This window comes from Nanorana parkeri, unplaced genomic scaffold (assembly GCF_000935625.1).
Source record: "Nanorana parkeri isolate BGI_ZX_2015 unplaced genomic scaffold, ASM93562v1 scaffold1329, whole genome shotgun sequence".
In the NCBI taxonomy this organism is placed as follows: Eukaryota; Metazoa; Chordata; class Amphibia; order Anura; family Dicroglossidae; genus Nanorana; species Nanorana parkeri.
In genome coordinates this window covers 248,800-265,171 of record NW_017307597.1, presented here as the reverse complement: position 1 = coordinate 265,171, position 16,372 = coordinate 248,800, and the positions used below count along the sequence as shown (strand labels likewise).

General features: G+C 39.6%; 1 protein-coding gene across 1 annotated transcript in view; it reads right to left on the bottom strand.

The window, feature by feature from the left end:
- Window positions 1–6,706: 6,706 nt before the first annotated feature.
- The window catches only part of RXFP1 (relaxin/insulin like family peptide receptor 1), a 165,429-nt gene continuing 155,763 nt past the window's right edge, over window positions 6,707–16,372 (bottom strand). Inside the window, exons 17-18 of the mRNA XM_018569394.1 lie at window positions 15,033–15,251; window positions 6,707–7,002 (exon numbers count right to left, since the gene is read on the bottom strand). Of these exons, the coding sequence (XP_018424896.1) occupies window positions 6,707–7,002; window positions 15,033–15,251 (515 nt within the window). The remainder of the gene's footprint in view (window positions 7,003–15,032; window positions 15,252–16,372) is intronic.

The window sequence follows — 16,372 nt, the reverse complement described above, 5'->3', positions numbered from 1 at the left end:
TCCTTTTTACATTTGCACATTGTTAATAATATTACTATTAACTCATATTTAGATCACCATTTCACTTGCTCAATGTTTATGTGATTTGTTCTTTTTCAACTTTATAGTTTTTTGTATTATCATTTTAATTAATTTATTTTGTCACGGGGAAGTTATATAGCGCTGTGCAATTATTTTACCATGGCACCTCTATTGTTGAGAGAAGGATGTGGCCAGGAGAGGGGGACTTGCAGTGCTTGATGTCAGCAAACAGTGTAGCAATGGTCTGTTTTTCTGACGTCCAGGCCCTCATACTTCTGCTGCAACATTGAATTGTGATTGGTTTTACCCAGAAAGAAGACACGCCTCAAACAAAATAATGGTTTTGGCCCAAATGTATTTTATTTTTTAATACGTTACTGATATTTTAAAATCCTTTTTTTATGATATGACATCTTTGTTTTACAAATAAACACTTGTATCACAGGTACATTTGTGCACCCATGATACATAATTTAGGGTTTTCTAAACAGGGTGGACACAGATGAGGATCATCCACAAGGTGACCTAGGCAGGACCCTTGGGCCTGGTTGATGTCCTTGGGGGATCGGCTACAACTTTCATTTTCCTGTAGCAAACCAGAAAGATAGCACAAGAGCTCTACCAACTGGTTTAAATGAAAATACAAAAAATCAAATGCAAAATTTCATATTCATCACACTGAAAAAAAAGTCTTCAGTTTTGACCATAATAAATAAAAAATGAACATATGCAAAATCGCTATACCATTTTATATTTCTATGGAACATCCTGGTTTGGGTGGCACTAACAGTATGAGTGCATAGGTACAATGGCTGTAAATGCTGTGCTTTTGGGTAATACTGAAGCTTAAATCATTTTACATTATCACCAAGCTTGCCACTAATATGAGAAAATATAGTAAAACTACATACTATTAGTATGTAAAACTGGGTGTGTTATGACCAAGAGATTTTAGATCTGCTGGTCCTTCTTATTGCTGCTTAAAAAAGAAACCCTTCAAATACTTAGATGTCTCCTGAAGTGTGGTCCCACTGATATTCCTGCTTATTCACCAAGGCCAAGTGGGTTCTGTGTGAGGTATAGGTATGGGTTGACTGATGTGAGCCAACTGTATGAATTTTGAGTAAGCGTTCTTTAGGAACAACTAAATGAAGCTAGCACCTTGCTAAACAGCAGACAACCCTCAAGTTTCTGTACTTACAGTATCTTTCAATGTCTTCTCCAATGATTTGGGATCTGAGGTTCTGTAATCAGCAAATGCTAACTTTGGGAGCCTACCCATTCCCATGCCTGACTACTGGTTACTAAGCTCACCCATCACATTTTAAAAACCATAAGCAGGTTGGGTAGGCCAGCAACTCTACTTTCCAAAGTTGCTCTTTGCGTATTGGACTGCCCTAGGTTGTGGGGGTCCTCTATTCTGATGGGATGCAGGCATTGGTATTTTGAGAGCAAGCAGGGCCAACTAGCAAGCTACAGAAGTTTGGTCCAGTGGGAGATCCCTCCATCCACACAGTTTAGCATAGATGGTGCAATCTGTTGCACTTTTTCCATCTGACCATAGAAAATCTGCAGATAATCTATAGGTGTATGGCCAGCTTAAGGGAGATTTACCCTCTCTATTTTTTCCTGGTGACTGTTATCACTTACATTCCCAAGTTTTTGTTTGTTGCCACAACAAGAATAGATGGGAAATCTTCCAATGGGCACACTAGTGCTGATGGCAATAAGTTTTGGAGTACAATTTAAGATCCAAATTAATCCAAATTAATTTAAGATCCAAATTCGCTGAACACTGAAAAATGGCCTGGCCAGGTAGGGGATCTAAACACCTGGTATTCAAGCGGTTAAATAACTAAATCGGACGATAAATTTGTGCATAGGCCAGGATCTTTATCAGCCTTGGGTATTAAAGTAATATGCGCTTCCAGGGTCTGGGCAGGAAAAGCAGTCCTTTGGAAAATGGAATTAAAAACCTTCAGCAGAAAAGGAGTCAAAGACTCATGAAACATTTTGTAGAATTTTGCTGTAAACCCGCCAGGGCTCTTGCAATTAGGTGAGGCTTTAATTATCAACACTAGTTCTTCCAAGGTAAAGGGGGATTCCAACAACTCAATGATATTGTCTGACAGTTTAGGAAAGGGAGTATCAGCAATATAAGAAACAATCCAGTCCTCCAAGACTGAAGGTGCACAAGGAACAGATGAGGGAAGCTTGTAAAGAGTATGATGGAAATCGCAGAATGTTTGAAGAATCGTGGAGGAAGAAGGATATCTCAGCTAGAGTGGTCGGGGCGAGGAGATTTTTGAGGAAGTGTTTCCGGGCAGTGTAACTCATGGAAAGCATCTAAGATTTGCGGAGAACGCTTGAGTAGCTGGATAAAGACCCCCCCCCCAAAGAACCACTTTTATGGCTTCCCATTGATGTGGAAAAGGAGTGGGGTCAGTAGCGGGGTTAGTGAGAAAGTGCTCAATAGTAGTTTGGATAAGAGAGGCACAGCGTGGATCCAGGAGTAAAGAATCATTGAACCGCCAGGTCCAGTCCCTGCAAAAAGCCAGAGGAGGGCTAACATGAAAAAAAAAAAAACAAGAATGGTCGGACCAAATGGCAGCCTCTATATAACATGCAGGGGACCAAAAAAAAAAATAGAGACAAGAAAAGGACGATTACACCCCAAAAAAACAAGTAACAAACGGATCGCAGTTAGAACAACCCAAACTGGAGACAGAGTGGGTACGGCCTATGTGGGTTGTGTGACCAAAGATGGGAAGTAAGCGAGGTGCAAACAAGACTAGCACAAACCAGTAGATAAGGGCGCATAACAATAAAACAAATGGCTAGAAAAAAGGGTAATTAAACCATCGATAGGGGAGAAAGAAGAAAGGCCAACAAAACGGACCCAGAAACACGGCTATCTGAGAAATTATAAGTGCAGGGAAGACTGCCCAATGGGACATTAAAAATACATAGGAAGCGGGATTGATATCTGCTAGGCACAGAAACACAGGAATTTCGAAAAATGACTGTGCACAATAATACAAGAGTGGCAGTAGATTTAGAATGAGCTGGTCATCAGTGGCGTAACAACCGGGGGGGTAGGGGGGGCACTTGCCCCGGGCGCAGGACTGAGGGGGGGCGCCGTCACGACCCCGCTAAACTAAGCCATGGCTCCCTCTCTCTGACACGATCACCCGGCTGTCATCGGGCGGCCGCTCGCTCTTCCGAGGCCACTGCGAGCGGCCATCTACAGTGCCTGATTGGAGGGCGCGTCTGCCTGATCCAGCCAGCCAGTCCGGATCGCTATGTTCTATTCTTAGTTCTATAATGTCATTGTAGTACTTTCAGGTGGAATACAGCTTCATAACATATCAGCTAGGGAACTACAAGTCCCAGCATGCCCTCATTGCCCCTGTACAACAACCAGATATTGCCGTTCCCTGGGTGATATGTGTGGGGGCGGGGTGTACAGGGACAATGATGGCATGCTTGGACTTGTAGTTCCTTAGCTGATATATATGTGTGGGGGTGGGGGGTACAGTTCTAGTGGATGTTTATATAATATAAGGGGGGGGCGAAAAAAAATGTTCTGCCCCGGGCGCCAATAACTCTGGTTACGCCACTGCTGGTCATAGAACCAAACCCAGGGGAACGTCTCAGGTATAGAGATATATTATATAGCCATCAATAACTAAACCCTCCTAAGGCCCCCACCAACCACAATACGGGAGAAGGGCTAATAAAGGGCGGGAACACACATAACCAGTGCCCAGCACGATACCACCTTGCATATACATATACAGGGAAATAATACTACTACGCTGAGGTAGGAATAAAGGATATTGCGACGGTCCACCACAAGAACAGTCCACTAAAGAAAAGTGAGACCGAATGGAGGAAAGCCACGGTGGAGTTGGTGGGAAGTCCCGAGCAGAAACACGGTAATCCAGCAGAAGTATTGGAGCGGGTATCCTACGAACATATTAAGATAAACGATCAGCTCGAGAGAGAGAGAGGTGAAGAAGAGACTGGGATCCTCAGTGCAGCCAATACAGGTTATAACCCTCCCTAATCTATCCAATACTAAAAAAGATTGGCCTTTTTATTTTAACTGGAGTAAAGTAGGACATTATCAAATCTTTAAAAGGAAATTTAGCATTTAAGAAACATGGAGGCTGCCATTGCTGATATTACCTTATGCTGGTTGATTGGCTTTAAAAAGCTTGTTTCAGTAGTTTCAGTCATTGATCTGGATCAAGTATGCTGATAAGGGCTTCTAAGTTTTTGCTGACTTGCCTGATCTGCATATTTGTTCCACGTTTGTGACACATAAAGTACTGAAATCCGCAGTAACTAAGCATAACTGCCAGAAGGTCAGCTAAACCACCCCTGAATTTCCCCCATGATAGGTTTACTTTAATTAATATATGTCCAGGAGCAATACTATAACTATACTATATCTAATTGTATATTTTGCAAAAGGTCTTGAATATTAGTTGTTATTTCCATTGCTTCTTGTGATGTTATTTACTTTTATACTTTGTCACAGCTGATAAATATTATTTTGCCTATGGCTGTGCAAAGGGTTTTTTTTAACACTGAGACAGGCCTGATCATATCCCTTGAAAAATATAACATGTTATACTCACACTATTCAGGACTAAAATGGCACCCTGGCCGAACTGGTAACACATTGTATGACATTTGTCATATCGTTTTCAAGGGGACATGCAAGGTGACAAAACCATAAATAATCTGAGAGCAGCAAGTTGCCAATAAGACTCTCCAGTTGTTAGTTTCATTGACAGAAAATCTCTGGGGCCAACTATGGGAAAGAGAGTAGCCTGGAGCCGATAAAATATAAAAACTAATTTGTCCCATTTAATAAGATATTATTAGAAAGTAAACCACTCTTCTTTGCACATGGAACCCTAACAGTGAGATAAGTATTTTTATTTTTGACTGAATTTAAAATGTAGGTAATTTTGTATATTATCCTCGCTTCAGGCAGTAGCATAAGAAAGTAGCCATATATAACACCTATTGCTGTCATATTTCAAATAGCTGAAGAAAGAATACCTAAACTCAGACACATTTGTGTATGATTTCCCTTAGGATTCCAATACTCACAAACTAAAGTTGTTATTTTGTGTGTTTTTTTTAAAATTTTTATAGCATATAAAGTATACTGAGATCTGAGCAAAAAAGCAGAAAGCTGAGCAAAGCACAAAGTTGATTCTTACAATCTGTTAGACCAGGGGTAGGCAACATCAGGACCCGCGCTGTTGTTGGACTACAAGTCACGTGAGGCATTGCAAAACTGACAGCCACAGGTATGACTCTGAGGCAGAGCCATGATGGAATTTGTAGTTTCCCTACAGCTGAGGTGCCTGGGTTGTTTACCCCTGTGCTAGAAATACCACCTGACACTCCCACTTGTCAATGCTAGAACTTCTCAATTGGCTGCTCAATGAGTTTTATAATTTTTAAAGGACAGGATAGTATGCACAGATGGTCTCCACCCAGAAGAACTTGGAATTTTAAAGAGGAGTGGCTGTTGCCAATCTGAATGATATTTTGCAATTATATATTTTTCAGCTCCACTGGTGAGATATTTCCACAGGAATTCACAGTCCTGTCCGACACCAATGGTCTTTAACCAGGTGATGATATGGCATCTCCATTATAATGTAAATAAATAATTGGGCCATCCAGCAGCAATAAACTCACCATTGATATTAAGTTGTGGAAAGGGAAAGAGGCAAAAATATGACGAGTCATCGGAAGCAGTGAGTGTGTCAACTCTCTGGTGTCTGCAAAAACTTAAATTATCAGTGGAACTTATTAAATGCATTTGAAATGCATTGTGTATATTTGGCAAAACCAATTATATTATTATTTACACAAATGAAATCCGTAAAAGATGAAATTGGATTGGTTTCTATAGGTTTTTCAATTTGGATTCCGTCATTGAACTTTGTACACAATACATTTGCACAGATTGTTATAATAACTCTGTGATCAGCGTTCTGGTGCTGCAGTAGAAGTTTTATAAAATTATGGCTTGCACTCCTGACAGTGGTTTATTTATTTGGGTCCAGAGTGTTCCCACACTGATGAGTCATGATCAGCCATCATACTGGAAGCCCACTATAAAAACTAATTTACCTTGTACTGACTACACTAAGTAAAAGTTGTTCCTTCAGTTTAAAATGTATGTCAATGAAGCAGTCCCTGCCAAACATCGATTAAATCTGTGTAACTGGCAAACGTGTATCATGCTATCATTTTGTAGTTTTTGTGGAATTTCATTAGATGAAAGTGCATGACCTAGCTAGAAACCTGTTCATGGTATTCAGAGAATAGCCATGGTGTATTTGGAACATTTAAGCCCTTGTATGCAAGTATTGTGGTAATAATAACAGTGATCTACAATATGTTGGAAGGCTTGATGCTGTGTATTCATTGCTGTGATTTAACCATGGATCAGTGGTAACGGTTTTTCATACAAAACATTTCTTAGACATTCTTCTCAGAAATACGTTTTCTCACCCTTTTGGTCCAAACCGCTACCAGCCCCATCCAATGGGCAGTCATTTTTATCAGACTCATGGTCTGATTAGCTATTACCCTGACCTGAAAAAAAAGGTCCCCCTCCCTTTTGATGGTTACAAATGAATCTTTGCTGCTATGCGTAACTCAGTCTTGAAGCATGTGTAGTGACTGACGCCTCAGAGTCCGTGTATAGTCCTGGTCTCATTATCTCTGGAGAAATGTCCTGCAGTGGCAACATTTCCACCCAGAAGAATGACGACTTGTAAGCCTTTTGTCTGCTTTTGCTGCGAATAGAATGTCGTTTTTTGTAGTTGTTCCAGATCTGACAGATCATTTCTTTGAATGGTCTGGTTGTGATGGTATACAGAATAGGGTTGAGTGCGCTGTTAATTGGCAATATGAAGATCACCACCCAGGAACTGATAGAACCTGAAACACACAATATATGAGATATTAGAGCAAAGTCTGTTACCCAAAAACCTTTTTTAAACATGTCTAATCACACCAATGAGTTAATACTGTATTTTGGGTGTATGAACAATTGACAGATTTCTGATAATTTTCAAAGGATATTTCCAATTTAATTAAAAATCTGTCATCTGCAGCTAACCCTTTCATGTAGTAACATGGAGAGGTTATACCTATTATAGGCTACAGTTAAACCCCACACAAATAAAGTGCAGAGGTGTAAACAGATGATTTTACCCATCTGCATTTTTGTAATTTGTGTTTAAAAAAAAAAAATCCTACTGTGATTGGCCTGTAATTACAGGAAATCACATGTTCCATAGGAATGCATAAAAATGCGTGTAAACACATACACGTGGGTTTCATTGTGCACAGGGAAGCTCTCTTCCCCACAAGAAGAATTTTAAAATGTGCTAAAAATGCACAAAAAGTGAAACACATTCTAAAGAATCTTTAAAAAAAAATGCATTTAAAGCACAGAAGTATAAAGGTGCCCTTAGTCATTGGAAGTGAGAATACTAGTATTACTATAAAAGGTGCCCATACACTGTACGATTCTCGTACGAGAATCGCGGGAAATCCCGCGATCGTACGAGAATCGTACAGTGTATGGAAGGCGTGCGACCGCTTCTACTGTACGGTCGCACGTCTTCCATCGAACAAGCAGGCTGGAAAACCCGCCGGGAATCGTACGATTCTCGGCGAGTGAGTGGCCTGCTTGTTCGACAACTGACGAATTTTTAAGTACTTTACAACCATCGCAAGACTAAGGTCTTGTGATGGTTGTAAAGTGTATGGCCACCTTAAGGAAGAGATGTATGTAAATGGGGGAATTCCTATGTAACCCTAAATTCCCATTAAAGGTAACGCTGGACAAGCTATTTGTGTAAATTATTGGGAACATATGAAGCTGAAAATATTGAAGCAGACACATCAACCCACTTACAGCAACATCCTGCATCTATGGGTTGGGGAAACTATCCATTGTATGCAGTTTAATATATTCCAGCAATGGCTCATCCTATATCATATATGCAGTAATTGCAGCTTTCAACGTGTCTGCTGGGGTATGATTTTGAACCTGCAGGTATTTCTACAACCCACAGTAAAAGTTATAAACAAATACCCAGTGAGCATTACTTTGATTAATTTATCATTACTCCAAATTTCATAGTGCCCAAAAGGGAACACTTGTCACGTGTTCAGTGCTCCCTTGTTAATTTGTGTATTGTTGAATATTGTAATCCTTATATGTGCCATGTTATACCACAATTAACACATGTGACAGGATCAGGTTGCATTGAAACGTAGTTTCCTATCGTATTAGGCTATTAAGAACAAAAAGGATTTAGAGAAATGCATAATTTTTAACATACATGATAGCTGCCTTGACTGTTTATGTGTACTTAACTCAAATGACCTCTTTTCTGACAAACTGTGGAATTATGGCATTGCAATCACGAACAAAACCCTGTAAGCATTCATTTGTTATAAATGTCCTGCAGGGGGCATTAAATATTAGCTGAAATAAAAGCTACTTGCTAATGGTACAAATTAACATATGATTTACCATCTGCAGTGTCTGCACATAAACTATATCTCAGGATTCTCATATAGCTATAATTTATTGGTGCTTGGAATTCATGATGGTCCTGTGGATTTAAGATTACACACAGCTGCTTATATTTAGGCTAAAAGGCACACAGATATTTAAGAAAATGACTTAAGCGGAAAATTAGAATTGGAAATTGATACCTGATAACCTTAATTTCCACAAGGTGCAAGGTGGCAATTCTAAAATTAACTTGGCTTCATTAGAATTGTAAATTAAATGCTCACAGTTGGAAAAAGTTCAAGCAAATGGTACGATTTATTTTTAGTTTCTTAACGCTTATGCTGTATGAACTCAGGCAGATTACCAAACATTAAAGTCATATTAGTCAGACCTCATGAAATTAATTAAAATATGCCTCCTCAAAAATTAGAGGTCATACTGATTCTAGGTTATGTGTCTTTACCACAGTATCTACTATCTTTATTAAGTTATTGACTGACAGCTTACCACAAAGAAGGTCGTCCATAGACCAAAGACTGGACTGTCTGATCCAAGCAATATTGTGACAACTAGAAGGCATATGGGTTAGCATGCTTGTTATAATAAATATGTTCAAATGTTGAAAGTTTAATTTGTACACAAGATTTTCAAATATGTTGGACATTCACTTACTTATTCTAAGGCAGTTTTCTCTATGGTAAGGCTGTGTTGGGTTTGATGGTATATGAAACATTGATATTGATTAAATATATGCTTTTCTATGGCCACTGGTTACTTTCCTTATTACCAAACTGTCCTCAGTATCAGCTAATGGTGCATTAAACAGGAAATTTCTCTGAGGGGGTGATGTTCCACATACACAATAGACAACTGTGGACTATATTGGTGCTATATAGACATAGAAAATAAAAGACAGTAATAATTTTCTTCTGATTGGTCTGTTTGGTAAATAGTGCATGTGATGTCATTAAAGCCAATAACCTTGAGTTAACAAATTTATCTTTAGGTCAATATACAATTGTTATTTCAAAATGTTCCGCTCCCTTACTGCAAAGTAAAACTCTGGGCTGTGTTTACAGGCTATGCCTATCTGTTATGTGATGACAGGGTTAAATTATTTTTTTTATTTTTTCCTTCTTTCCTTCTTTTGGTTTATTACAGACACATCAAGTATGTGGCGTAAACAATAGCTGCTGCTACAACTCATGATTATCTATATGGTAACATGACTAACGTATCAATATAGAACATTCCACATTTGCATGTTTCCCTTTTTTGTGACTATTAAGCATCAAATTCTGTGTAATATATTTATTTTGGCAAGCATTTCAAACACTTTACACTATAATTCCAGTTTCATCAAAGACAGACTACTCGTTATTTTTCATCTGTAAACTGATGTGGAACATCTGTTACAAAGAACTGTACAACAAAGAGATCTGGCTTATAAAACAAAAAAAGATTCACTTAAAAGCATTGCAAAGCTGTCACAGCACTTCAAAAATGATCAGAATGATGCTTATGATGCATCATAAAGGAACATAACAGCTAGCAATATGAGTCTCTCCCCTGAAAATTACTTTTATGCATTCAGAAACACATTAGTAACCACATCCAAATATTCCATCACAGACCAAGGTAGCAGGGGCTGTACTGCATTGCCCCCTTCTTCATGATCACCTCTATCTTAATTATTTTGCTCCAAACTCTAGACAACTGGGATTCCTCACACCTCTACCAGATGTTGGCTACTAATGTGAAAGGCATACTGCTATTAAGTGACAATTCCAAGTTTGAACTCCATCCTCGCCTTGCCGGCACAACCCAGCCACTGCACCTCGAGATGTGGCATCCACCAGACAATTTAGACATCTACAAGCCCAACATAACCTTTTAGAATGTTGAAGACCGAAGACCTTCTAATGTCAATTATAGAAAACCCCATCTTCCAGAATCCATCAGAATTTAGCACCAGGGCATGACAGAAATTCATATGAAAGAGATAACCCAAAATGTGACAGAACCAACCTCACTCTTCTTTGGAAGATAATTAAATAAAAACCCGTATGGCTCGGGCCTCATCTCTTTTTACACTCGGCACTGCTTGACTAAACATAGGGCAGTCCTACTATGTACAAAAAGTGGGAACTGGAGCTTTAATGTTGAATACCAGGGAAGACTTGTGTCAAATATGGCTTACTACATTCAAGAACTCGGACTATGTCCTTGTTGAGGAGGCAAACTACATGTTGCTTCTACGCTGGTACATAGTGCCCACGAGGATCTCTAAAAACCCACACACCTGCATTTCACAGATACCCATCAGAAAAAACATTCCTACATGGGAGGAGGCAAACTACATGTTGCTTCTACACTGGTACATAGTGCCCACGAGGATCTCTAAAAACCAACACACCTGCATTTTCACAGATACCCATCAGAAGAAACATTCCTACATGTAATATTAGATACTGCATTATCTAATGGTGTTATGGACAAAGATTGCATCAGATTTGCATGAAGGTAATAGAATTTGAATAGATATCGTAGACCTGTAGATCTGAGGAACAGCTCCCTGGTAATGGGTCTTTATCAGATTGCTGCAGGCTTTTGGCTATGGATAATGGTAATCAAGTATCACCAGACAAGCCAGCAAAATAATCCTCCCATTGCTTGCTGCTGTCTTGGATCGTTACACTTTGCCAAGATCAGAATTAATATGTTTCTTCTCTCAGAAGATCTAAAATATTAGTTGTTGGGAGATGAGTTACTCCTTCAGATAGCAAGATATATAAGCTGAATGCAGATACAAAATGGCATGTCCTGGCCTTATGAATCTACCTGCGGACCAGCCACATAGTACTATGGACACTTCCTGCGGTAGTCATGTTGTGTTTGGACTCGCTGTGTTCAGGATGATGCACTGGTGTAAAAAATCCTAACTCTGACCCAGACATCAGAACCAGATGGTACATGTAACCAAATTAAGTAGCATGAAAACGAACAAGTTAATTCCTTCAGAGCTTGTTCTGAACAAGTCTGTTACTGGCTTGCCCCAGGGTGCCCCACGACCAGCAGGATAAACAATATTGCCTATACTGTAAAGTTTACTTCTATTTTTCTCCCATATATTTTAGCAAATAGACAAGATTTCTGTATGTTATTTCCTTTCTTGTTTTTAGTAATTATTACTTCTGTGCATACTTCCGTGCACTGTTCTTCGATTTTGGCATATAAATATAAAATTAACAAGTTGATGTTGTTTTGTGTACTAAGTCTCTCTCAACCAGGGTCCCGTGGCTGAGAAGTTCAAGTTTTCCCTAAAGGGGGGGATTCTGATGTGAAGAGGGCTCCTAATGTGAAGGGGGTCTTCTGATATGAAAGTGAGGGACTCTGTTGTGAAGAAGGGGGGCTTCTGAAGTGAAAGTGGGGGACGCTGATGTGAAAGGGGGAACTCCACATCATTTTTTTTCTACTTTGCCCAGGGTTGCCCTTAAAATCTATACCAGACCCCTGGGGAAAGGGAAGAGGGGGGTGGCACATTTCATTTTTCACATTTAGGTTTTTAACATTTTAGACTGGGGTGCCTTGTGATTTTTGCATACTTTTAAAAGGTCCCATGACTGAAACAAGGTTGAGAAATGCAAAACTCCTACAGAGACTCGTGTGTTGCCTAGTGTGTTGTGAATGTATTATTACCAGTGCCTGCATGCTCAGTTGTACATATGCTGCTAATCTGTGTGAGATTGCATTGTGATGCTGTGCACTTAGGTTTCATACAATAAAAAACATAACATATATGCCACAGGCAGTGACAGATCTCATTCCCAACAACAAGGATCTGTATATATATACAGATGAAACTCGAATAATTAGAATATCGTGCAAAAGTAATTGCAGTAAGTGCTGCAATGCTTGCCCAGCAGACCAGTCAGCTGCTGAGCTGAGAGTGGTGGCATTTTACCTGTGTCTGATGAATGTGTGGGCAGTGGGAAAGGTGATTATTCATGGATTTTAACTTTCAGGATCCCTTGGGGATTCTCAGAAACTTGTGGGAATTTCCTAGCTGATACACAACCCTTAGAGTGCACCAGATTATATGAAAGGGTTGCGTCTGCCTGTGTGTGTCCAACTAGCTAGATTTTGTGAGTCTCCCTCTTTACTCATCCCTCTGCCCTCATACAGGGATCTTGTTTCGCTTAGCAGGTCACTGTTCGCATGATTCCTTGGTTGCAGCAGTGACATATTAGAGTGTGCATACTGTTGTCAGGTGTTTCCTGTGTCTGGATTGGCCTAACTCTGGGTTCTTGTGATAATTTGTTAGCGTGCTGTTCAATTTCTGAGGATGAACGATGTGCAGCAAATCCTTTTGCGTCATTCAGCCTCCCTTGTCCTAGCATCCTGATCGGTGACACTACACATTTGCTGGGAATGCCTAATAGCCAGAAGATTCTGGTCCTTATACACGGTCACTGGCATTTCATTTCACAACGGACTGTGCAAGGCTCTTATAAACAGGAGACCAGAGACATGTACAGCAACTCATTTTAAATTGATCACCCACATCAGGCCCGTGATAGCCTGGATTAAAAAAAGTCCATCTATCCTTTTCGTCAAAAAGAAAGTGTTCCGTGTAATTTTCTCCACAAAATGTACAGCTTTATAAAAGGAATGTGGAACCCTTGGATCAAACACTACTTATCTCCCACTTTCCACATAGACTCTTTCACTACCGTGTGTATTTTTTTTATCTGTATGCTGCTTAAGATGGAACCATATGGGTCTGCTAGGTTGATGTAGCATGACCATGGATGGTTAGATTCCTCCTGGGGGGGCATTGTTTGAGTCCCATGGATGGTTTCCTCGATGGGAATGACTAACTACACTACCAAGTTTTTTTCTTCCTGCCCTTTCTCTCCTTATTGCCCTGCTTTTTTTTTCATTTCCTTGGTGTTTTATTTCAGATTGCATAACATTTTGTGAACTTTTATAAAATTGGTGGGTTTATTTCGACTTTGAAGCCAAATGAAACCAAACTTTAAAGCCAACTTATTTGTGGTGTGGTCTCTTAATCTGACAGCATGGAAAACTGCCCCTCAAAAAGTCGTAACCAGTGTCAACAGGGGTTTGAGGTTGATTCAAAGTAGAACATGCTCCACAAGGACCATATTTGTTAATATTTTACCTAAATTTTAAGTCTGGCTATGAGCTCTTTTAACCTTCTCACTTCCAAAATGCTATTAACCAGATAGGTCTGAGAATAAGGGTAAGTTTTGTTCTTACCAAAACATAAGATATTTATTTTGTTCTTTGTGTAGAATACCTATTGAGGATTTAAAGCATTTGTCCTAAATTTTGCCCCACAGAGCTATTGCTAGGTCCTGTTGTAATATTTTTTTTCTATTTTAATGATAGTTGTTTTTCAACAAAGACCTATCTGCATTCTGTTCATAATCCTGTACATGTTAATAATCAAAGGAGTATAACCGTTCAAAGGAGCTATTTTTACAAGACAAAGATCTTGATCATATACCAAAATATAGTGTCTAATCTGCAGACAGAAGTAGAAAAACTTGTTGAGTGTCTAATACATAAGTATATGTTGAGTGTCCTAAGCTCGTTAGATTAATTCAATAATTTTATTACTACTTCTTAAACGAAATTCAGTTTCTAAGGCTATTACCGTGAAATCAAGTTTTTGTGCGGCTAACTTGTGCATGGTTCTTGATATACAATCCCAGCGGGTGGGGCCAGCATGTCCCAGAAAAGGAAGCAAGCATGACATAAGAGAACATGCAGTGGGTATGAATTCATAATTGGTGAATTGTGGAAGTGTCAAGGTGTGAGTCCCATAACACTCATGATCGGTTTAGTAACCCCCAAAGTCTCGTGTGGGTGCAACAGCGTATGTGATGGCGCCACAGGTCAATCCATAAAGTGATGAAGAGTTCACTGGCACTTCAAAAATCTTAAACATCAAATCCTCTTTATTGACATGACCGGATAGGTTTCACAGTGTATAGCAACATTTCGGAACCCAATCTGGTTCCTTCCTCAAGCAAACAGTGTGACGATGGGCACAATGTGTGCCTGAGGAAGGAACCAGATTGGGTTCCGAAACATTGCTATACATTGTGAAAGCTATCCGGTAATGCCAATAAATAGGATTGATTTGACGTTTAGGATTTTTTGAGTGCCAGCGAACTCTTCATTGGTTTAAGGTGTGAGGAAGAGTTCAAGCCTTGGAATTGATAGAAAATGTGTTCATCTGTTAACTTGACAAGAGGGCAAACCATGTATGGGGCAGCAGTGATGTGTGTGGATAAGGGGTCTATACCATAGCGCTGCACAGGGGCCCTCTTCTGTCAGTGTTTGCTACTGTTGTCACTAATATATAGTAGATAAGACTCAGTAAGACTGTAGATGTAAAACCTACCTGGTATTTCAACCTGAAGCAGAGATAAAAGTTTAAGTATGAAGATGGGTATCCAGCAGAGGGCATCTGTGAAAACGATAAAAAAGAAGCGCTTGGCCAATGTCATTTCTTTCTTGATGTGGTTGTGGATTTCAGTTGCCATTATTGCAGTTTGATGGATACTATAAAACATACTACTGTATGAAAACACAATGATGATGAAAGCTGCCAAATTCACACCTGTTGGAACAATACAAAACACAGTACACATCAGTTGCTAGCAATGATTTTTAGCAAATTATCGTTATTTGACTTTAGAATAAAGAATTAATACACTATGAAAGTATATAAATATCATTGAATGATGCTGTATGTAAATGTAAGATGATTTACACACCCCAGGGACCTATTGCAGACATGGAACTGTGCTTGCCAATTATACATACAGTGTATCTCTCTCTCTCTCTCTCTTGCACTAGCTTTTTTTAAAACTCCAGGCACAAATTTTCCTAACCCTTGCAGGAGGGCTACCGCTGCACTGCAGGGGTTAAAGTACTTGTTTTTGTCTAGGTTAAAAAAAAAAAAGTTATACACCTGAACCTCGGAGATAGCCGGCTGTGACAGCGCTCCCTCCAGCCTGTCTCCTCCTCTGCTGCAGCGATGGTATGTCATCTTCACCTCCTATACACCATGTTTAGAATGTGATGACTCACAGGACCATAGATCATTGCACAGAGGAAGAGTGAGGCTGGAAGTACCGGTCTAAGAGCATGCCGGCTCTGAGAATCAGATGAGCATAGCTTTTTTTTTTTTTTTAACCTAGACAAAAGCGAGCCCTTAACCCTTGCGGTGCGGGAGTAGCCCCACTGCAAGGGTTCTAACATTTATGACTGAAGTTCTGCTTCAAGCTATAAAAGTCACTACCATTCACTGATTGCTGGTCTATGAGGATTCCAAGTGTATCTAAACCCAGTTCACAAAACTCAGCATGCTACCTTACCTTACAATGAGTATATGTTTTTACTGCTTTTTATGAAAAGCCTATTAATTTCACTTTAATCCTGCCAGCGAACAAGCCCTTAGTGCACACAAGATATCCACCTGTTAAAGCATTTGGACATTTGCATAAACTCTTTCCAAGCCCACTGCTTGCATCAAGGCTAAGGACTTTTTTTTTTTAGAGAAGTACTGAGGCAGAGAGCTGTGATGTTTTTAGAAAACTATGTGCAGCACCCTGCTGGCCCCTCCCACCAGACATAATATGCCTGCATTAAATTAGAGAAGCACAGAGATCCAGTAATGAAGTCACTGGATATTAAAAAAGGTATGTAATGAAAACAGAAAGGTTTTATTTATGTTGG